Source organism: Cololabis saira, chromosome 9, assembly GCF_033807715.1.
Source record: "Cololabis saira isolate AMF1-May2022 chromosome 9, fColSai1.1, whole genome shotgun sequence".
Lineage (NCBI taxonomy): Eukaryota > Metazoa > Chordata > Actinopteri > Beloniformes > Belonidae > Cololabis > Cololabis saira.
This window is the reverse complement of record NC_084595.1, coordinates 8,680,896-8,705,729: the sequence shown is the minus strand read 5'-3', so window position 1 is coordinate 8,705,729 and position 24,834 is coordinate 8,680,896. Positions and strand designations below refer to the sequence as shown.

Here is a 24,834-nt window from a genome sequence, read left to right as displayed (position 1 = left end):
TTAAGTATCTTTGTTACCGCCACAGAATTGACACAACAGCGCCCTCTCCTGGCGGGAAGGACGAACCGCGTGTTGTTGATCTGCAGTTCTTTGCATTAAGCACCACGTTGACCTGAAACTGCACTAAACTTGACCTTTTCAAACAATCTAAGCTAAGACAAGTGGAACACCCACCCACGTGGACAAGAGTTAATAGTCAGAAAAGCTTTTCAGTTGCAAAAGTTTGCTTCACAATAAAATGTGCACACACTCCACTCTCCTCAATTCTCAGGCTTCTCGTTTATGCTTTCTTTCCACGTCTTCTCAGTCTCCTGTTTCAAGGTATACGCTGAGCTCTCTGCATATGTAACCTCACCCACTTTCATTCATTGTTTTTAAACTGCACTTTGCTCTCTGTAGGGGACTGAGGGAGTGGGGACAAAGTTCACAGGGCGCTCGTAAGGAGGAGGGGGTGAAGAGGAGGAAGGTTGAAAAAAGAAAAATTGACCTTTGAAAGCAAAACAGCAGGTGGAGAGCTAAAACCAGGCGGCTCGGGACACATCGGGAAGAAGTTCAATAGAGGAAATATTAAAACATACTCTCTCCTAAGTTGACCAGGGACTGCAGGTGTAACGATGAGGTCCAACGCCGGCCGTGTGGCCGCCGTTTGAGTGTGGCAGAGTACAGGAGAGCACTGTTGGCTTGTGAGGAAGTAGCGAAGGTGAGACATTAGACTAATGGAGGGAGAAGACAGGGCAGCCAGGGCAAGGCCCAGCCTTTTGACGGCCCTTCAGGAGCAGCTGATCTCGGCCCTGCTGGAATCTGGACTGTCCCGTGACATCTTGGTCCAAGCCATGGGGGAACTAGAGCAAAACAGGACAGGTGTTGGTGCAGAGAGGGGAGAGAGGGGAGATGGAGAGAGCTCCGAAGAGGGAGAAATGGACTTCCCCCCGCCTATATTCCGAGATTTGGAGAGGCTTTCTCCGGAGAAGGCGTCCAAGCTGAAGGCTGAAGTCGACCGCTTATTGCAGTGAGTAGATCCCATTGTTCTGTGGAGGCGCCATTGAGAAAAAAAAGAAGAAAAAAAAAGAGGAAACATCTTAATGTTTCACTAACAGCTGTGCTCACACAGCACTTATTTTGTCCAATAAGGTCTCAGGTTGAAATTAAAAATTAAAAGCAACCTCCTCAACCCCCGGGTTTGATTCCCCCTCCTCTTCTCCATCGTTGGTTTAACAAAGCCAAGCCCCCGAAGACTTGAAACAACAGTTTACCTGTTTACATCACCTATTTCCATCATCTTACTAAGCTGGGTTTGCTTCTCTTTGTAAAAATCCTCCTTCCTTTTCATGCTCCTCTGTCTGTCTCTCTCTCTCTGCAATCTAGCCTCTGAGGCGAATTTAAAGAGGGTTCCTCCTTTGCTGGTTACTAATTACCCACCCCCATCATTATTCCCTAGCCATTTCTTAATAAATAAGCTATATATGCGTGCAGGTAGGTGAAGATTAATGGAGTTGGGCTGGTCTGAACTTGCTGAAACACAACGCCCTGGCAACATTTTGGCATTCAATTCCAAGACTAATGTGGATTATTTGGAGTGAATGCATTTCTTTAATCGTCAAAGCATAAATAAATTCCTTTTAATTCATGTTAAAAAATATAAGATCAAACTAATATGATGGTAAAACTAAAGGATTCCTTTCTTAGACTTGTATTTGCCAAAGTTAGGGATGTTTTTGAATATATTTTTACTGCTTTATAGCCAGTGCTCGTTTAGACCTCATAAACGTTTACATGCTTTTCCCCTCCAGTGATCCGGAACGGTTGGACTTTGCTCCTGTGTGCTTTCTCTTATCTCACTGTGTCAATAAGCCTCTCTGTAACTTCTCTCAGAGCGTTCATACTTTAGGCCCAGTGTTGTCACAGCCCACGCCTTTTTTAGCACTCCTCTAGGAACTGACAACTGTCAGAAATGTCCCAAAAATGCCCAATGAAAACCAAAAATGGCACACTTCTTTTCAGAGGTTTCAAGTAACGAAGTACAAATACTTTGTTACTTTACTTAAGTAGAAATTTTGGTTATCTATACTTCACTGGAGTAATTATTCTTCAGACGACTTTTTACTTTTACTCCTTACATTTTCACGCAATTATCTGTACTTTTTACTCCTTACATTTTAAAAACAGCCTAGTTACTCTATTTCATTTCGGCCTTTAAATAAAAACTATCCAGTTAAATTGCTCCATCCGGATAGAGTGAATTTGGTTGTGGTTGTTTCAGATGTTCTTGTCCAGTTTTGTTCTTACATCCGTTCCCTCAGATTCCTGCAACTAAACCTGGATGTACGTTCCAATAAAGGTTAGGATAAATGATAACATGCCTCTGAAGTTTGACTTTTTGCACCATTACAATACTTATAGGCAACTAGTCATCATATCTGCTGCTCTCTGAAACACATGTTAATGCTCAATAGTACACATATATGGTTCTTTAATATATTTACATTATACTAAGATACATTCATTTTCAATGGCTTTAGTCCTTAATGGCTTTTTTCCCCCTTACATTACTTTTACTTTTATACTTTAAGTAGTTTTGAAACCAGTACTTTTATACTTTTACTTGAGTAAAAAACTCGAGTTGATACTTCAACTTCTACAGGAGTATTTTTAAACTCTAGTATCTATACTTCTACCTGAGTAATGAATGTGAATACTTTTGACACCTCTGCTTCTTTTCAATAAAAGACAATGCAGGTGAGCGTCAGGTATCAGGAAAACAAATAAAGTGTGAAGTAAACGTGCAATAGAACCGACAGCAGCGGTGTCAACGTCTGTATTTGTGCAGTGGCGGAAAACAATTTCAATGTCCTTTACTTTAGAAAAAGGTAAAAGTACAAACACAGTTCCTTTGCAGAAAGAGAACATTAATGCATGAACTTTTTATGAACGTATAAAATTCCATTTGAATATACTTTACAGGTAAGAATTACATCTGAAAAGATAAGTGGGGTCATCATTAAATCATCAAATCATTCAATCAATCACATCAGACTGTCAAAGTGTGGAAGTGTGGGGTAATACCTATGTAAGTAACATCTCTCCTCTGTTTGTGCTACAGAAAAGAGCAGTGAGAGTCATTCACAGGGTAGGCATCAGAGAACCATCAAATGGATTATTTATTTCGGCAGGTTTGTTGAAAATGGATATAGTTGATCTTCAAACTTTAAAAATAATAAGATAAGATAAGATAAGAAATCCTTTAATAGTCCCACAGAGGGGAAATTTCCAGATTACAGCAGCAAAGGGGATAGTGCAAAACACAAGAGGCATCATAATGTTTAAAGCAAAAAAATAGATCGTTACCAGAAAAGTTACAAAACTGTAAAATTTTGTTTATTAATTTAGTTTATTAAATTAAATCTGTTCAGATTGGAGGATGAGGACAACAGACTTAAACTTGATTTCAAACATACTTTTGCAAGGCTAAACATAAAACAAAGGTGTATTTCTGTTACAGGTGTAAAATTATGGCATGGACAAAACAAGGAACTGTAAAGTTGCACAAGTTTGTATCAACTTAAGAAAATGTTTAAAAAAGAAAAGATAAGTGCCTACAAAAAAGAAGAAGGAGAAAGAGAAAAAAAATAGATAGAAGAGTGGTATTTTTGTTTGTTTTTCTTGTTATAAATATGTGATAGATAGATTGGTGTTCAGTAAGTCAACGTAATTCTATTAACAGAGAGGGGCAGGTATCATAAGTTTTCTTCTTCCTGCTCCTTTTCTTTCATGGTGATAATGTGTACTTCATGGAATTTTGTACAACATTATTAAGAATATATAATAAATGAAATGAAATGAAATGAAATGGAAAAAAATGAAACTGGACTTGTGGAGGATTTGGCTTCATATCACTGAAGCATCAGTGGAATTTGGTAATTTTGTGGTTGCTTAACAAGCAGCTGGCTAATACATATTTCTATCCACATGGTGTCCAGAGGAAGTGAAAGAGTTTCAACATGATTAATGAAAGAGAAAAGAAGAAAAAACCAAGTTCTGAAATCTGTTTCTGGGCTTTTCTCTTGTACTTCTTCTTAAACTAAATATTGTATTGAAAAGTTAATCCATCCATCCATCCATCCATCCATCCATCCATACATACATCCATCCATCCATCCATCCATCCATCCATCCATCAATCCATCCATCCATCACAGGGCAGCAAAAAAGCAAATAACACAAACATCCAAACTCACTCCTATGGCTAGTTTACAAATCAGTGCAACACATGTTTTTTTGAACTGTGAGAAGAGGGCAGTTTATCTGGTATATCAGATGTGGGGAGAGCATGCATATTCACGGCAGAAAAGCCTCAGCTGGGATTTGAAAAGTCTCCAGCAGCTTGGCAGGATGACTGAAGTACCGTCCCAGGATAAATGTCTGAAGCTTCTCCGCCTCTGTCCAACAGGGAGGACCCCTGGCAGGTTGCAAAGATAGTGAAAACCTACATGCAGCAGCACAACCTACCTCAGAGAGAAGTGGTGGAGTCCACGGGACTGAACCAGTCCCACCTCTCCCAGCACCTCAACAAAGGTACACCCATGAAGAACCAGAAGCGAGCTGCTCTGTACAGCTGGTACGTCAAGAGGCAGTACGAGATCAGCCAGCGTGAGTACACGAGCCAATATGGAGCAACAAGCTGGTTTTCAAATGTCCCTTCCCTCAGGGGCTGAGATGTAGAAATAACCTACAGAAATATCCAGTACTCGAGTTGTAAAAGAAAATCAGGGGGGATGGTGGATTTTATCATATGGGGACACATAATTTGTGCTGATTACAAATAATATAATATATTACAAATAATAGCAGTGACCAAAACACCTGCATAAATACTGCAGGAATGACATAGCAGCAGTTAAATACAGCCTTCTGTAAGCTTTAAATATCCACTGGGCTTACATCAAATACATCAAAACACAACAATAAAAAACACTTTTCTGAACTTATCAATATGATTCTGTCCTTCACAGGATAAGTAAAATGGATCACTGCAAAAACTCAAAATCTTAACAAGAATATTTGTCTTATTTCTAGTTAAAATGTCTCATTTTAGTAAAAAAAAAACTCATTACACTTAAAACAAGACTCATCACTGGAAAAAACAACAATTTTCACCTGTTTCAAGTAGATTTTCACTTAAAATAAGTAGAAAAATCTGCCAGTGGAACAAGGTTTTTTTGCTTGTAATAAGATATTGTCCCACTGGCAGATTTTCCTACTTATTTCAAGTGAAAATTTACTTGAAACAGGTGAAAATTGTCAAATAAGTATTTTTCTGGTGTTATTTTTCTGGTGATGACTCTAAATGTTGAAATAGCAGTAAAACCACATTCATTGATGAAATGACATAAGGGATGGAAAGGAGGGATGGCAGTTTTACAGGGGGGATGATTTGGACCGTTTTTATTTCAGGGGGGATGCCATCCCCCCTCATCCCCCTCAACTCGAGTACTGGAAATATGTCATCTATTTCCAGAATTTACCAACGCCAAACACGGCCTTACAACTATGGAGGAGCAAGCGGACGAGGCCAAGAAAGGACGGAGGAACAGGTTCAAATGGGGTCCAGCGTCCCTGCAGATCCTCTTCCAGGCCTACGACCGACAGAAGAACCCCAGCAAGGAGGAACGAGAGGGGCTGGTGGAGGAGTGCAACAGGTGAGACTGGACTTTGGTTTTATTTTGATCTCATTTTGCAGCGTTGCTTCAGTGTTGTTTCAGTGGGCTCTTCCTTTTCCAGGGCAGAGTGTCTTCAGCGGGGGGTGTCTCCTTCCCAGCTCGCCGGACTGGGTTCCAATCTGGTCACTGAAGTCCGAGTGTACAACTGGTTTGCCAACCGCCGTAAAGAGGAGGCCTTCCGCCACAAGCTAGCCCTAGACACACCTTTCACCACCCAGTTGGTCTCCTCCTCTAACGCTACCCTTCCACCGAGTCCTGAGCCTGGTAAACCCTTAAAAGTTTAAAACTAAACAGAAGAATCTGTTCAGGGAACGATGTAGTTGTTTCTTTATTATTAACACTCCTGTAGTCAGAGTCAAGGGCTGCGTCCGAAATCCCATACTTCCACCCTAACGAGTAGCAAAAACATTATATGAGATTTTTTAGTGCGTCCAAACATTAGTACGTACTCAATACTATGTTCTATCCATACTCATTCTGGAGAAATGTATTAGTATGGATTGATGGACACTAGCTAAGCAGAAACCTCCCACAATGCAATGCAGCGGTGTTTAGTTGCTAAGTGCTGCGCAGATACGTATATGTCATAAGTATAATATTAAGTATAATAATATGATTATATAATATTAATATTATAATATTCGTATATAATAATTAGGGCTGGGACTTTATCGCGTTAATTACGATTAATTAATTACAGAAAAATAACACAACAAAAAAAATAACGCATTTGATCGCAATTTACTTTTGCAGTCCAAACAGTGCGAAACGTTTCTCATTGCACGAGTTCCCGGTGTAAGTTACCCGTAATAATGATGCACAGTACTCAACACGAGAAACAACAATGGAAACCCAAACCGATGGGAAGTCGTTTCTGGGTTTGGTGGGCGGAAATTTTAGTTTTAAAAAACTAACAACATGGATAAAAGCACAGTTGTGTGCAAATTGTGCAAGAAAGAATTTGCCTATCACCGGAGCTCTTCCAGCCTCCGCTTGAATATAGCTAACTTGAATTTAAGTGCCTTGTGCCTTGTGGACAATGCAATCATATTCCGATTATTCATATTGCATTTTAAGTTAACACTCAGTTATCAAAATATACACAATTTTGTTGTTTAAGCTCATTTATGTGTCAATTCAATGATTCAGTCACATACCAAAATCCATCTAAATTGAAAAATGTTGCTTCTCGTGTCAAATATTGATATGTGATTAATTGTGATGAATTAATTACAAAGCCTCTAATTAATTAGATTATTTTTTTTAATCGAGTCCCACCACTAATAATAATATTATATAATGTCATCTTGTTTCAGCCAGGATAAACGGGAAATACACACACACACACACACACACACACACACACACACACACACACACACACACACACACACACACACACACACACACACACAAAAACCACACTCATCAGCAAAGTACAGTGAAAAATACAGACATCAACAATAAATAATAGTGCAATATGTACGATGCAGTAATGTGTAGGTGCAAAAATGTAAAGTGCCAAGTAACATGTTGGTGGAAGTGTGTTGATGGTTTGTGGAAAGAAGTTATTTCTTGTGTATTTGTTTGGCACGACATGCTGCGGTAGCGCGTTCCAGATGGTAGGAGGGAGAACAGCTTGTGTGTTGGATGGGTGGTGTCCTTGATGATGTTGATGGCTCTCTTGGAACAGTGTGAAGTGTACAAGTCTTGAATGACTGCTTGGGGTGATGTGGTGATATTTTCTGCAGTCCTCACCACCCTCTGTAGTGCCTTATGGTCTGCAGCTGAGTAGCTGCCGTGCCAGACGGAGAGGCTGCTGGTGAGGATGCTCTGATAGCACCCAGAGGTGGGACTGGGGAGGTCAGCTCTCCTCATCCTGTACAGGAAGTGAAGGCGTGTCTGGGTTTTCTTGACCAGGGAAGTGGTGTTGGTTGTCCATGTGAGGTCATCTGGGATGTCCACTCTCATGAACTTTGTGCTTTTCACAGTCTCCACAGCACTTCCATTGACTACGTTCAGGGGCGCCGAAAAGGGGGGGTAAAGGATACGGATTATAGGGGCCCATGATTGAGGGGGGCCCAGAGAGGCCCCTAATGATGATCAAAATTATAATAAAGAAAAATAATGACACTAAGTTATTAAATAACATATAATCACAAATGTTTTATTTTCAATTCCCTGGTAACAATAACTTTATTTGTTTTGGAAACATCAACGCCTGCAATACCATTAAAATGCATTGTATGTAAAATAGCATCAACAAATTTTGCCGCTGTGTTGGGGGGCCCGGTAAAGATTATTTTCATGGGGCCCAAAATCCCTAGCGGCGCCCCTGACTACGTTTACACGCAGTCAAAATTCGGGTTATTGCTAGTATTCCGGTTACTGAAACATTCGGAATATTCCCTTTACATGGTAATTAATCATTTGGGATATCTGGATCAAACCAGCGACGCGTGGAAAACGATGTGACGCAACTACCGTCATTTCTGCTTCTTCTTCCTGTATCCAAATTCAAAACAAATGCTGCTTCGCGCAACTTTTCGCTCACCTTCTTTTAAATCTCGCTATCCCGGTACTTTCTACCGTCTACAAATGCCAAAATGTTCATATCCTTCATTACATTTATGAAGTGATTAGTCTCCTCCTCACTCCAAAAGTGTGGTGTGATCTTGCGTTTCTCCGTGTTTATAAGAACTTCCTGGACTCAAAAGACCAAGATTCCTTGTGAACAGAGCATGAGCAGAAAACAAATTCCTGTTCCATTTGATGGGGATATTCCGTTTGGCGTTTACATGACCGAATATTTGGGTTTTAAAAGGAGTAACTCAGGGCTCATATTCGGGTTTTTAAAAACCCGAATATGAGCAAATTGGGTTATTCAAAGGGGTTATTGGTGTTTACATGGCCGTGCAAATTCGGGTTATTGCCAATATTCGAGTTTTAAAAGGGTTATTGATGCATGGAAACGCAGTTAGTGATAATTAGCAGGGTGTTGGTTGTTTTTTCCTGAAGTCCACAGTTATTTCTTTTGTTTACGTTGAGTACAAGGTTGTTCCTGTCAAACCAGTTGATGAGTTGATGTACCATCTCTCTGTATGCTGAGTCGTCGTCATCACTAATGAGGCGTCCACTGTTGTATCATCAGCGAACTTGATGATGTGGTCCAATGGGAATTCAGCCCAGCAGTCGTGGGTCATCAGTGTGAACGGCAATGGGGATAGCACACATCCCTGGGGAACCCCGGTGTTCATGATGGTGGTCTCTGAGTAGTTTTGCCAACTCTTACCGTCTGTGGTCTGGTTGTGAGAAAGTCCAGCAGCCAGTTGCATCCATGCATTTGGTCATGTATCCAGTCACAGACGCCGTGTGCTCGGTGAGGTTGACGTGCTGGTTGGTAGTGATCACCTCCCTGAAAACAGACCCGTCCGTGCAGTCAGAGCAGTCCTGCAGACCTGAGGTGGTTCCCTCTGGCCGTGTCCTGATCTGCTTCACAGCTGCCTTGCTAGTTATCAGTGGTCTATAGGCTGGGATTAACATAACAGAAAGATGACCGGAGATCCCCAGCTGGGGGTGGGGAACTGCTCTGAATGTCTGTTTGATGTTTGTGTAAATCCGGTCGAACCTGTTTTCTCCCCCGGTCGCAAAGTTCATGTCACGATGAGGCTTAAGTAGGACCCAGATATAGGGGACGAGGAGGCAGGAGTTCCAAGAAACCGGATTTATTAAACTTAAACAGACCGAAAACGCTGCTGAGCAGGAATTACCAAAAAACAGGAGCGCTTTACTTGACAAAAATCCAAAACTGTGCGGGGACATATCAAGGGTGGAAACAAAACGGACCAGCAGCGATCAAGAGAAAAACAAGACAAGATATACACAGAAGGCTTGACGAGACAATCAGGGAAGATGGGAACAAGGGAAGTCAAGACATAACTTAAACACAAGGACATGAGGTTTAAAAATAAAACGGGAACCTAAATACCAAAACTGGGAAAAACCATGACATAAACCTTGACAGTTCACATTTTTGGGATCGTATGGAAGTACAGTTTTTAGTTTGGCATGGTTAAAGTCACCAGAGATCATGCAGACCAAGTCCGGCGCCTAGAGACAACTTCTGTCATAATAGACGCTATATAAATAAAATTGAATTGAATAGGGAACTCATAGACTGATAAAGTGTAGACGATGCATCTAGACCAGGGGTCGGCAACCCGCGGCTCTAGAGTTTTTCAAAAATGTTTGACCTTTTTTTTCTTTTTTTTTTCTTCTTTTTTTCCTTTCCTTTTTAATCTCGACATTTCGACTTTTTTCTCGAGATTGTACTTCAACATTAATCTCGACATTTCGACTTTTTTCTCAAAGTTTTGACTTTTTTCACGAAATTTTGACTCTTTTCTCCACATTTCAAATTTTTTGTCATTTCGACTTTTTTCCCAACATTTCGACTTTTTTCTCAACATTTCGACTTTTTTCTCAAGATTGTACTTCAACATTAATCTCGACATTTCGACTTTTTTCTCGAAATTTTGACTTTTTTCTTGACATTTTGACCTTTTTCTCAACATTTCGACTCTTTTCTCCACATTTCGACTCTTTTCTCCACATTTCAACTCTTTTCTCCACATTTCAACTCTTTTCTCCACATTTCGACTTTTTTCTTGACATTTCGACCTTTTTCTCAACATTTCGACTTTTTTCTCAAGATTGTACTTCAACATTAATCTCGACATTTCAACTTTTCTTATGAAATTTTGACTATTTTCTTGACATTTCGACTCTTTTCTCCACATTTCGACTCTTTTCTTGACATTTCGACTTTTTTCCCAAGATTGTACTTCAACATTAATCTTGACATTTTTACTTTTTTCTCGACATTTCGACTTTTTTCGTGAATTGCATAATGAAAAGAAAAAATCTTCCCCCAGTTATAACTAATATAGCTACATACAGCATGTGTTTTTTCTTCATTCTAAGGCTTATATAAGACTTTTCATTTTTTGCGGCTCCAGACATATTTGTTTTTTGTGTTTTTGGTCCAATATGGCTCTTTCAACATTGAGAAATGTCTATATACTGATTATGGCAAAATGTGAGGATGATATAAGCACCTCTGTGACCTGATTCGTGTTATCTTACAGGTGTGAAATACATCCAGCAGATCTCATGTGACACCGTCATCTCATGTAGAAGTAGCGCTGGGGAGAGAGTGGGGCGTGTCTTGGCCAGTCCTGTCCAACTGGAGCCCAGTCACACACTCCTTGAGACCCATAACCCCAAGCTGGTGAGAGTATCTGATCATAACTTCATTCCTTCACGAGGCTGCCATCCAAATCCTGATCTCCGTTGGTTGCAGGTGTCCAGCAGCGGCCCACTGCCCCCAGTAAGCACTCTGACCTCTCTACACAGTCTGTCTGCCACCCCGGCATCTTCTCAGAGCCTCATCATGGCCTCCATGCCCAGCGTCATGAGCCTGGGAGAGTCTTCTCTTCTCATTGGTAAAAGCTGCTTCTCAGTTAGTTTTTTGTGAGAAAAAGAATGAAAATACCGAGCAGTACTGGAGTTGAGGGGGGATGAGGAAATAAAAACGGTCCAAATCATCCCCCCAGTAAAACTGCCATCCCCCCTTTCCATCCCTTATGTCATTTCATCAATGAATGTGGTTTTACTGCTATTTCAACATTTAGAGTCATCACCAGAAAAATAACTTATTTGACAATTTTCACCTGTTTCAAGTACATTTTCACTTGAAATAAGTAGGAAAATCTTCCAGTGGGACAAGATTTATCTTCTTATTACAAGCAAAGAAATCTTGTTCCACTGGCAGATTTTTCTACTTATTTCAAGTGAAAATCTACTTGAAACAGGTAAAAATTGTTGTTTTTTTCCCAGTGATGACTCTTGTTTTAAGTGTAATGAGATTATTTTTACTAAAATTAGACATTTTAACTAGAAATAAGACAAATATTCTTGTTAAGATTTTGAGTTTTTGCAGTGATCTATTTTACTTATCCTGTGAAGGACAGAGTCATATTGATAAGTTCAGAAAACTGTTTTTTATTGTTGTGTTTTGATGTATTTGATGTAAGCCCAGTGGATATTTAAAGCTTACAGAAGGCTGCATTTAACTGCTGCTATGTCATTCCTGCAGTATTTCTGCAGGTGTTTTGGTCAGTGCTATTATTTGTAATATATTATATTATTTGTAATCAGCACAAATTATGTGTCCCCATATGATAAAATCCACCATCCCCCCTGATTTTTTTTTACTAACAAGGGACGTCTGCTCCTGATGCTTCCCAGGTTTGACCTCCGCGCAGCCGCAGAGCGTGCCCGTCATTAACAACATGGGAGGCGGCTTCACAACTCTGCAGCCAATCTCGTTCCAGCAGCAGCTTCACGCCTCGCACCAGCAGCCGCTATCACAGCACCTTCAGAGTCACATGACTTCCAATCCGTTCATGGCAACCATGGCGCAGCTGCCGTGTCACAGTGAGGCCGCAGCAGCCCCGTAACATCAGGCCAACATCTCACGAGCAGAGAATATTCACACACGTGTTCTTCTTTACAGTGTACAACAAGTCGGAGTCTCCTCAGTATCACTCATCCAGTCTGCTGTCTCAGGCCATGGTGATCGCCGACAGCAGCCTGGGGACGCTGACCAGCCTGGCTGCAGTCAGACAGGTACGGAATCTGAGGGGCTGCTTGCTCTGTTACAGCCTCAATCCCCACATTATTTTTCAGCATTCAATTCAATGCAATAGGGCTTGATCGTCTTGACGTCATCACCTGGCGGAGCCGCCCTGTTGGATGCTACATTAGCTGCTCTTCGGACCACTGCGCACTGTGTACAGACGTGCTCCCTCTTACTTGTGTCTTACTTGTAATCGTTACTTTCCGTTATTCTGTAAACCATGTTAACCCGTTGCTGTGTTGTAGCTGCAGCAGCTCCACGCACAACAGACGTGGGGAAAAGATCGCTAATGGTTTAACTTTTCACCACTTTCCTGCTCGGAGGCAGAACCACGGAGGCCAAGTATCTGATATAACAGTAAAAGAGTTGTCGGCTCGCTTGGATCGGGCTGTAAGACGACCAAACATAACCTTCCACAGTTTACCAGTTTTATTCCACACTTCTCCAGGTAAACGCAGTTGCTGGCCAGCTCTCTGCGGTGCGATTAACCCCAATCTTCAGATAAAACTAGTTTGTTGAGGAAAAAATATGAACTCTATTTGTAGCTGCAGAGGAAAAAAATAATCTCACGAGGAAAACAAAAATATTGCTCACGCCTCGGAGCCTCTCCCGCATAATATAGCAGTCAAAAAAGAAAAAGAAAAAAGTAAGAGTAATACAAAACATGTACTGTATGTTGTACTATTATACTAATTTATTGAAACACATGGCGAGTCAAACATTTACCAAAGCAGCTGCCAAACACTCCTAAACAAGGTAGCTGAAGACGCCGGTTGTGCAGAACTGCTCTGCTCAGAATCCACTCTTTAATAGGGATTTCATATAGATCCAAACCATTAATAATCATTATTTTCTCCAGATACCGGTCCCTGGCTTCCTTGTTTAAGGTATCCCGGTAAATTCCAGTTCCTTTCCGGCATTTTAACATCTTTTTTTTGTGTTCCATTTGTTGACTTGGTGCTACTACACTGTTTGTTTACACTCACGAGGCTGCCAACACGGCCGCCGCGTCCCAGAATGCACCTTGGTGACCAAGCCCTAACACTCGAAAGGGAGTGGGAAGAAGGAAACTTATTTGATTCCAGCCCTGTTTCTCATTAAAAACTTGACAGATTTTTTTAAAGGCTTCTTCATGTCTCAACATTTAAACCAAAACAATGAACAAAAGACCTATATCAAATTATAATAAAAATTATTCTACAGTTCACCTCGCCTAAATTTACACACATTGTGGCCATGAAATGCATCTGCATTTCATAATAATGCGTGCAAATCCAGGAACAATATATATTGTCACCATGGGTGACAGTTAACCGTTAACTTATATTTATAATACACCGCTAACTTATATTTATAATAAATACCAGCAATGGTAAGGACAACAATACCAGAAGGTAATGGACATATAGTACATACATATAGTACATACATACACGTCAGTGAGGATCAGAACAACCGTAGCAGAAGGTAATGGACAGTACAAACTTAACATAGTGTTACCACCCAGTCTCTTTATACTTTGACCAGACCATGTGTTTATATAGCCATTTAAATCTGTGGATATTTTGGCATTGCTTGTGTTGGATATCCAGACTGTTCCAAAGTCTCACACATGTCCCTGAATCTGGTTTTTGGGTAGATTCTCACAGCTGATCCCGAGGAACAGACAGACCCGCCTTTACAGGAAGACGCTTTACACATGCAGCCACACACGCCTGGGCCAGGTAGAGTACTCCGCTGTAATACAGGCCTACTGTTTGCTATGTTACACACATTTCCCAGAATGCCATCACTTACACAGGAGCTGACATTTAACTCACAATATGTTTAAATTACATTTTCTTCTGTGGTTAGGGTAGAAATGATCCAGTTTGACTTAATAAACTCAAAAAATGTGAATGGCCTGCAGCCTGTTGTTTTGTTGAAGTAAACATGGGCGCAATTTCCACTGGGGACAGGGGGGACATGTCCCCCCCACTTTTCAAAATCGTGTTTTTGTCCCCCCCCACTTTTTACAGTTTAAAAACTAACCGTAGGCTCAGCCTGTAATTGCGAATCATCAAGACACCCTGTGCGACGGTACTGACGGCCCGGCAGCCCCGCAGCCCCTCCCTCCTCCCCTCCCTGCTCCCCTCAGAGCTGCTCAAGGCTGATTTATGGTTCTGCGTTACACCAACGCAGAGCATACGACGTAGGTTACGCAGTGACGCGCCCCGCACGCCGTAACCCTACGGCGTAGGTTCTGCGTCGATTTAACGCAGGACCATAAATCAGCCTTCACAGACAGACAGCCAGGACGCGGCAGCAGCAGAAATGACGACAGCTCAGTTTAAAATCCATTTTTGCAGCGGGACAAAAAAGCAGCAGCACTGCTGTGTTGCAGGTAGGCTGTTCAGAGATGAGTAGCCAAATATTACTCAACTTAATATGTTGTAAATGGTTAGGTGATTTTGGTTTGTTTATAAGGAAAGGAAGGAATGAACATGATCTATTTTCATATTTCATAGGAGAAATATGTGGAAACAGGTGCAAGTGAAGAAGTGCAGGCAGGAACCCAACCATGTTAGCCCAAAAGTGATTGTAGAACAGCATGTCAGGAACAAAACCTTAAGATCAAGAGTAGTGTTACTGTGAATTTCCTTGGCTCATTTATAAACAAGGAGTCAATGGAATTTTATGTTTTTTCTGTGGCCAAGCTTTTGAAAATGAAAAATTAAGCCTGGTCAAGAACTATGTTTCTCCAGAGGCCTGCAAGTAAGCCTGTAAAGCTTGTATACTGTCTTAAGGTAAGAGCTGATTTGTTATGTGGCATGTTAATGTTGTGCGGTGTCAAAAATAAAGGATGCCCAAAGAGAAAGAGGTCACAAGATTAAAGACTCTTTTTTATCATTGTATAGCCCTAAACGAAAATAATAATAAATACATATATCAGGAAAAAAAAGTTAAAAAGTGTCTAAAAAAGTAAATCCATATTAAAATTGTCTGATTGTTTGCATTCACACACACGTAGTCTTACAAAGCCACACTGCACATCCATGCTACAGCTACATGCACAAATTTACCATTCCTAATTGTGTCCCCCCCACCTCTGAAACTAAAGTTTCGCCCTTGGAAGTAAACATATTTTGGACTTTTTATTAATTTGATTACTTACTCAGAATTAAATAAAAAAGACTTACACATTAATATTTCTTCAGTATAACTGGCACCAAGAGTTAACTAGCTTAGTTTAACTGGTTGCCTAGCAACATCATGATTATGACCGAACTCCAGGAAGTCACTGCTTGCAGCCAGGAAATAATCAAACATAATGGCTTCAGTTTGTGTGCAGAATTATGCAAATTAGATATAAAGTGGCAATAAGAGAGCACAGAGGTGTTTGTAGGTGGCTTTGTTCATTATTTTGGAGAAAGCCAGACCAAACTGATCTTCTATTTAATGTTTTTCAGCTGGGCCGAGCTAAGCTATCCAACTCAAATCAACAGGGAACCTGAGAGTGGATCCTTATATAAGTGCAGAATTTATAATAGCCTAATGAAAAAAGCAAATAAACCTGCTTCCAAGATTTTGCACCACTACTAACATTTGATTTAATCCTAATAATTCAGAGGCATTCAGAGTTGTGTCAGAAAAAGAGCTGCAGCAACTCAACTTGAAAAAACCGATGACTTTAGGTTTAGATGCAGAGATGAAAACCAGATGTTGGGCACTTTTAGCGGCGGTACGAGCAACAGGAGCAGTAAATCAGAACTATAACAGCTGACTTGGAAGAATACAGAATCCATATTTAAAAATCATCAAACCCATATATATGGAAATGGTTGTTATGAAGGGAATCTGATGTAAAAGCTAAAACTGACAGGCTGTGGAGACCTCTCCAAAATAAGATGCTTTTTATTTATTTTTTATTTATTTTATATGATAAAAACTAAATTCATTTATCTTATAGTAGTAATAAAAATGGTAATAATTATTATATGTATAAAGTATAATGTATGTATAATGTAATGTATAATCTATACTGTATAAAGCAAAAATCTGATTAAAGTAAAATATGAAAGCCTTTTAGAAGAAACAAACCATTTAAGAATGTGATGATAGAAAATAGCAATGATTTGGGGAATTTCATTATTTTGAGGGCAGATCCAAGATAAATCTGTAAAAAAGAGATTATGTTCAAAGGCAGTATATCTGAGAAAGCATCAAGTCCGGATCTCAACCTGATAAAAACGCTTTGGCGGGACTTTAAGAGACATGTGCACAAACCAAACCGTCTGAAAGAGTGGGCACAATTCCTGCATGACGACTTCAGAGACTGATAAAAAAAGAAAGATTATTGAGTTATTGAATAGAACACAAAGGATTCCTGCATGTTGGCTAAAATTTTGCAATAAAATAGTGTAACACAATTAACAGACGTGTCAAGAAACAAAGTACAAATACTTCGTTACCTTACTTAAGTAGAAATTTTGGTTATCTATACTTCACTGGAGTAATTATTTTTCAGACGACTTTTTACTTTTACTCCTTACTTTTTCACGCAATTATCTGTACTTTTTACTCCTTACATTTAAAAAACAGCCTCGTTACTCTATCTCATTTCGGCCTTTAAAAAAAAACTATCCAGTTAAATTGCTCCATCCGGATAGAGGGAATTTGGTTGTGGTTGTTTCAGATGTTCTTGTCCAGTTTTGTTCTTACATCCGTTCCCTCAGATTCCTGCAACTAAACTTGGATGTACATTCCAATAAAGGTTAGGATAAATGATAACATGCCTCGGAAGTTTGACTTTTTGCACCATTAAAATACTTATAGGCAACTAGTCATCATATCTCCTGCTCTCTGAAACACATGTTAATGCTCAATAGTACACATATATGGTTCTTTAATATATTTACATTATACTAAGATACATTCATTTTCAATGGCTTTTGTTCTTAATGGCTTTTTTCCCCCTTACATTACTTTTACTTTTATACTTTAAGTAGTTTTGAAACCAGTACTTTTATACTTTTACTTGAGTAAAAAAACTTGAGTTGATACTTCAACTTCTACAGGAGTATTTTTAAACTCTAATATCTATACTTCTACCTGAGTAATGAATGTGAATACTTTTGACACCTCTGACAATTAAGAGATGGACACCCAAGCGTTCAAATGAATGAACTACTTTTCCCACTTTTGTCCTCAGCTTCCTCCGAGACCCTGGAGCTCTATCCCTCCTCTCAGATGACAGAACGTCATCAGGTTCATCTCCTCTCACCTTCACCGGCAGACATCAGCTCCTACATGCCGACACAACTGGTGTCCACAGCGCAGTGAACCCCCCGGGAGTGCCAGGGTGTTTGGGACAGACGGCTCAGAAAAACACCGGAGACACAGGGACCACACATTACAGGACTGTCTCAGAAAATTAGAATATTGTGATAAAGTTCTTTATTTTCTGTAATGCAATTAAAAAAACAAAAATGTCATACATTCTGGATTCATTACAAATCAACTGAAATATTGCAAGCCTTTTATTATTTTAATATTGCTGATCATGGCTTACAGCTTAAGAAAACTCAAATATCCTATCTCAAAAAAATAGAATATTCTGGGAATCAAATCTTAAACTGTTAGGCCTTTATTTGGTATAATTTTGATGATTGAATTGTTTATTGATTTCATAAAATATTCTAATTTTTTTAGATTTTTTATTTGGGGTTTTCATAAAATGTGAGTCACAATCATCAACATTATAACAAATTAAAGCCTTGAAATTTCTCACTTTGAATGTAGTGGGGAAATAATATATTTGTTTCACCTTTAGTTGAATTTACTACGAATTAAGTTTTGCAATATATTCACATTTTCAGACCTCCACCTGTATATTATGACATCAATAAATAAGAGCATAATATATGTCCGTATAGGTTCAATACGGAACGCAACTTTTAATTCCCAAGAATATTCTAATTTTTTGAGATAGGATATTTGAGTTTTCTTAAGCTGTAAGCCATGATCCGCAATATTAAAATAATAAAAGGCTTGCAATATTTCAGTTGATTTGTAATGAATCCAGAATGTATGAAATTTTTGTTTTTGTAATTGCATTATAGAAAATCACAATATTCTAATTTTCTGAGACAGTCCTGTAGAGAAGATTCAGCGGCGTCGACTGATGATAGTCACCAACGTGCATTTTTTTTATTAAAATAATGTTGTGTAAAAATTACAAATTGTAAATTCAGATGAAACTTAACATGTACTTGTTTTTAACTCACTGTCTTGCTATGCTCTTTTTCACACATTTGCCAAAAAGTAAAGACAATTTCAAACATAACCATAAACAATGTACGTTAAGACTTTCTTACTTATCCTCTTTTTTTCCAGTCATTTCAAAACACTTTCAAAACATACAAGAGTGAAAACATATTTATAAAGTTAAAGTTCAAGCCTCTTTCTCTGCGTTTCCTGTTTGTTTCTTTTTCTTTTTCCGTTTCACTTTGACCTGTGAATGCTGCTCTGGATCGGGAGCAGAACCCGCACAGTCCAGCTGCTCGCTCTCTTCCTGATTCTGTTTCTTCCTTTTCTTTTTCTTGAGAGCTGATTCGTGACTTTCTTCTCCCTCTGCGACTTTCTTCTTTTTGGTTTTTATTTTTCCTGATCCGGGAGGTTCTGCTGAGGAAGGCGACAGTCTTGAGGGAAGTGTCAATGAGGGAAAGAGATCCTTGACGGACACAGCTGCCTCTCTCAGTCTGGTTTCCATATCACTGTCGCTGTCACTGCAAGGCACAGAAAAATGTTGGGTTTTTTTTTTTAATGGAAGGATACAAAAGCCAACTCGTTAATTTATTAAAATGATAATCATAAAAAAAGATGAAGAACCTGGAGCTGGGAAGAGTCCGACGCCTACCAGGAGGTGGAGGTTCAACAGCTTTCTGTCCTGGGACGGATGTTGAAAACAATCGAAATCCCACTAAGAGAAAATATTACGATTTAAAAACACGAAGCAAACTTTCCATCAAAAGTAAAACTATGAAAAGAGCTGCACGGGTTACCGTGATCATCTTCGTCGTCACATTTGGCTGCTTCCAGACCGTGTGAAGTTTTAGTCTGCGACTCTGAAATGCAACTAACAATCAAAAATTCTGTTTAAATTTAATTTCTCCAAATGCTTATGGATTAATTATTCTACATCATAATTTTCTCTGCTGTTAAACAAGTTACCTGTCAAGAAAATGTCCCAACTTTTTAGCCACATGTGTCCTAAACCCCTGGGTGACCTGGAGCTCATTGCCGTCATGGTCGTGGTCAGCAACAACAACACTGTTGCACAACACAGCATCATTAAAGTTGATTAAATTCTCCTTTTTACACTGTTGAATTAATTTGATGAACTCTGCCATTCATCTTGAGTTTAAATTCTTGGAGGAGCACACATTTTTACACAAAATCCTTTTATAATGGTCTTTAGACTTGTTTAGTTTAGTTTATTTGCACATAAAAAAAGTATACAACCTCCAAAAATTCAGACAAACAGTATGTCGAAAAAAAAGGAAACAACAACAAAAAAAAGAAATACAATGTAACAGAAAAAAATTTGCAGGAGGAACCAAAAAAACCATAAGGGCTTGTCGAGTGGTTCCTCCTATAATGAAACAAACAATATCTACAGAGATATGTAAAACATAGGACAACTAAAGGCTGAATTATGCTTCTGCGTCAAAACGACGCCGTGTCTACGGCGTGTGGTTTTTGTACACGCAGAGGACACGCCGTCACATGCGCCGTCACTGACGTGCACCTCCCGAAAATTGTAACTACGCGTCAAGGAGACGCCGACCACACGCAGACCGAGAGGGCTGTGATTGGTTCGTTTGAAAGCGAAGCATTTCCGGTTTCCGGTTTGAATCAGTAGTGAACTTCCAGGGCTTTTTTCTTCGTTTATGTGTGATTTTTTTTGTTTTTGTTTTTTGCACAATAGTTGTCCTTATTTCTTTGATTTACTGTGACCGGAAAAAGTCCGATAAACCATTCAGAAAAAGATCGCTAACTAGTGGCCGCGGGGGGTACTGCACCGCGACCAAATGGAGAGACGGAGAAGTCAGAACGGTTCGTGACGGCGTCACGACTGCGCCGTGTGCTCTGCGTGTGTGTGACGCAGAACTGTAATTCAGCCTTAAGGAGAATAAGCTAAATTACTAGAAAAACAGGAATCTGATGAGGATGATGCAGAGAAGTTCTGGAAATTAGTTGTTAAGTTTTGCTAAGCTGGGTTAGCAAAAAAGTTGTGATTTGTTTTTTGAAATTATTTGTGCATGAGCATTCTCTAATATTGAGTAGTAAGATGTTCCAATAAAGAGGAACCTCTGAACCTACAGTAACTGAAAATTGGGAAAAAGTAGACCTGAAAAAGGTGGGATGGAGATTGTTTGCAGACCTAGTATTGAAGTGATGAATTTGGTAATTGAATTGAAATAAAGAATGAAAACAGGTTGGAAGTAGCTTGTGGATGGATTGATAGACAAAAAGACAAATCTGAAAAACATTTACCGCAGAAATAGGGAGAATACTTAGGGATTGGAACAATGGGGTGGATCTAGTGAGTCTATTGGAAAATGTAATCATTTTGATAAAACGTTTTTGCAGGATTAAGATACAGTTGAGGTTGCTCAAACTCAAACTTTATTTATTTAAATAGCACCAAATCATACAATATAAATGCAACACATGGTGCTTTACATGCAGAATAAAATAACAATCAAAAGCACAATTTAAAACATCCCATACGACCCCACCCCCCGCCCCCCACGCTCCTGAAGGTTCTTGCCCAAATGACATTGCAATATGAAATATAAGGATAAATCATAGTATAATATAAATTAATACAGATTTTTCTTGGCAATAGATGCCTTATAAGCCTGATTACTCCAATATTTTTTGCAATCTTGTTGGAGATGAGTGCAATATGATTTTTCCAAGTGAGATTTTCATCAATCATAACACCTAGAAATTTGGTTATCGTAACTCTTTCCAAAATGTTATTACTAACTATTACTACTTCCTACCCCCATTAAACTGCAGCTGATAAACTACATATGGCATTTCTTACCAGCACAGACCACATTTTATGTTTCATTATAACTCACCGTTTGGACTCCGTCACTTTGCTGTCACCATCTTAAAGTAGAAAAACAGTAAAATCAACAATGAGACACTGATGGATGGAGTTCATTAGCACATTTAAGGAAGTACAATTGGTTTATGTGTCCTTCCTGAAATGTTAACAAAAATCACATTCTGATAATAACATGACGTGAGTGAAGGACGGTAGTTGCCAGAGTTGTGCCACAGTTTACATTTCCTGTAGAGGGGAATGAAAGCTGTCTAAACCAATGAAAAATCTGCACTTTGCTGGGAAAAAAAACAGGCATTGAATTAATGCAACAGGATCTTGCAATTTATGTGCAATTTTACCCACATTGTGTAACCAATTCAACAGTATGTGTCCATATATTCCAATTATGGAATAGTTGTGACAACAACCTAAATATTGTACTAAATAATATTGTAAATAAATATAAAACACTATAACTATAAAGTATATTATCAAAAAAATTCTAGAATGTGAAACGTCAATTTTATATTTTGTCTTATTAATTTTTTGTCTTCTTTATGCATTGTTTGTTTCCACGGATTAATGCTAATATTTCAGATTTAAACTGATCACAAGAGAAAATAGTCCACGGGCCAGAGCCCAATATTTCACCTGTCAGTACCACTCAAGGTGACCAAACTTGCTTATGATTTTTGAAAATATCCATGTCTGTAGATGATATTCTGGTTTTGTAAAAGATTTTTTTCTTTGAAAAGCCTAAATAAAATTTATTTGATTTGATTTGACAGTAAAATAGGCCATTCTAAGCCAATTTACTGCAGCAATTCCTTTCCAAATCATTAGAAAATGTGGTTAACACCCAGTTGTGAATGAAAAAAAAAAAATACCGTGATATACCGTGAAACCGATATAATTTTGAAAAATACCATGACATAAATATTTGGTCATACCGCCCAGCACTAGGGTATATTATACATTTCCTGAATCCTTATGGTCATGCGAGTATTCCAGTTTTTGTATTTTGTGTCTCTGCTGTTCCTAGATGACACAGGGCTAAAAGATAGTATATCATTTAGGCGAAAATTGTGTAAAAATGTGTGTTGTTTATAGTTTAAAGAGCTGCAGTGACCTCTATGTTGGTCAGAAAGATTCACATCTTAGCTTGAATGAATGCTTAAATGGTCCCCTTTAAAATGATACCATAGACAATATTGTGAAACATTGACAGATTTCCTGTACATGAGTCTAAACCAGGATATGCAGCAGCATCTAAATGTAATTTTCTGAAGGTGGTGTGTGACTTCATGAGCTGATAACTATGATACAGCTGCCGCTCAGGAAGGTTTATCATACCAGAATATCATCTACAGACATGGATCTTTTCAAAAATTATAAGCAAGTTTGGTCACCTTGAGTGGTGCTGACATCTGATCTGGAACATGACCTAAAAAAGGGTAGGCATTATAAACTACGACTTCAGCCTACACCTTTTCGGCAAAAGCAATGATTAACTTACTTTTTTCAATTTGTGTTGTAAAATAACTTCATTCATTCATTCATTCATATGTTGTGGTTTTCTGTGGTCGTTATAACCGCAGTTGAATTGGTTTGATATTGGATATTGGATATTATGAATTCAACACCCATAAAACTTGTGATACATACCACTGATTTTGGTCATATTGCTTGTGATGTGTTCATGGTCATCTAGACTATATATCACAAAACAGTAATTATTATAAAATCATATTATGGGCTGATTTAATGAGGTTTGATGAAAACAATCGGTGTTATGTATCACAAGTTTTATGGGTGTTGAATTCATTAAACCTCATTAAATCAGCCCATAATATGATTTTTTAATAATTACTGTTTTGTGATATATAGTCTAGATGACCATGAACACATCACAAGCGGTTTGACCAAAATCAGTGGTATGTATCACAAGTTTTATGGGTGTTGAATTCATAATATTATCCAATATCAAACCAATTCAACCGCGGTGTCGTTATATAGTTTTTCGACCAAACATCAAGGATATGTCCGACAAAATGCTGCTCACTGACTGTCTTTTGATGCCATGAACTAGAAGTTGCAGATGCTTGATGCAGTTACTTTTTAAAAGACCAAAACTTTAAAATCCCCCACATATGTTTGTGCTATAGTGTCACGTGGTTTCATTCAGGATGCACACTGCAAATATCAGTGGTGTTTGGACTTCATGCACGTTCATATTGTTAAATGACTGCAATATCGTCCCTCCAAATAACATACAGGTACTTTCACCTTTGGTCTTGTTAGGTCGGCTCTCCCAGACTGCCTCCTGACATCTTTTAAGCTGCTCATCGTCACTGCTGCTGGAATCGGCGACACTTTTAACGGGGGCAGCCATGTTTCCCAGTGCTGCTTCTGCTGGTTGTTTCGTTTCAGCTGAGGATTCTGGGTAATGTAGTTCTTCTTCCCTTTTTAAAATTACGGAAGAGCCAGGGTCAGGCAGGAAAAAAAAAAAAAATATTTAGAGGAGGAAGATTTTTTTTTTTTCATTATGCACTTCGAGAAAAAAAGTCGAATTGTCGAGGATAATGTTGAATTAAAATTTCGAGAAAAAAGTCGAAATGTTGAGAAAAAAGTTAAAATTTCGTGAATAAAGTTGAAATGTTGAGAAAAAGACGAAATTTCGACTTTATTCTTGCAATTGTAGCTACTTCAACATTATTCTCAACCTTTTTACTGTAAATAGTTATAGTTAATATTTATTTCGGTCAATCACAAACATACAAATCAACAAACAAGATAACACAGGTTTTTCCCTGGTCAACATTGTGATTATTTTGACCTAAGGTCTGGGCTTGAAGCATAAAGCTTATCTTGCCCACCTTTTAACAGAATAGAATACAAAAAGAACAAATGAAGTATCATGAGGCTACACAAAATAATAATAATAGTAATAATAACAATATTGACGATGATAATAATAATGATAATAATAATAATAATAATAATAATAATAATAATAATAATAATAATAATAGTAATAATAATAGCTTAAATAACTGTAATAATAATGATAATACTAATAATGATAGCTCTGAAAACAGAAAGTGAAAAGATGCTAAGGAAACCGACAAAACCAATTTAAGTTGTCATTTTATCTCATGCATGTGTGCATTCTTCTTTGTTTGCTTATTGTGCTCCTATATATGTGTCCATTACCTTTGCTTTGAATATCTTGTATGCTTTTATTGAGTTTGCTAGTTTAAGGTCAGTATCTAATGAGTTCCACAGTTTTACTCCTAAAACAGATAAACATACCC

General features: G+C 38.6%; 2 protein-coding genes across 3 annotated transcripts; one reads left to right on the top strand and one right to left on the bottom strand.

Moving 5' to 3' along the window:
* The first annotated feature begins 482 nt into the window (after nt 1-482).
* hnf1a (HNF1 homeobox a) lies at nt 483-17,896 on the top strand. Of its 2 annotated transcripts, XM_061730386.1 has the most exons (10): nt 483-1,009; nt 4,448-4,647; nt 5,516-5,696; nt 5,779-5,981; nt 10,865-11,007; nt 11,080-11,221; nt 12,027-12,215; nt 12,295-12,407; nt 14,057-14,141; nt 17,609-17,896. In XM_061730386.1, exons 1-10 carry the CDS (start codon nt 717-719, stop codon nt 17,737-17,739), a joined length of 1,680 nt encoding a protein of 559 aa, XP_061586370.1. In that variant the 5' UTR covers nt 483-716; the 3' UTR covers nt 17,740-17,896. The 2 variants fall into 2 exon arrangements, with proteins under 2 accessions (XP_061586370.1, XP_061586369.1); XM_061730385.1 differs by having other exon boundaries at nt 10,865-11,221.
* A 577-nt stretch (nt 17,897-18,473) lies between these two features.
* c9h12orf43 (chromosome 9 C12orf43 homolog) lies at nt 18,474-23,937 on the bottom strand. The gene is made up of 6 exons (XM_061729806.1): nt 23,807-23,937; nt 21,552-21,582; nt 19,630-19,728; nt 19,461-19,534; nt 19,288-19,378; nt 18,474-19,184 (listed from the first exon to the last, which is right to left on the bottom strand). Exons 1-6 carry the CDS (start codon nt 23,910-23,912, stop codon nt 18,851-18,853), a joined length of 735 nt encoding a protein of 244 aa, XP_061585790.1. The 5' UTR covers nt 23,913-23,937; the 3' UTR covers nt 18,474-18,850.
* Between the last annotated feature and the right edge of the window lie 897 nt (nt 23,938-24,834).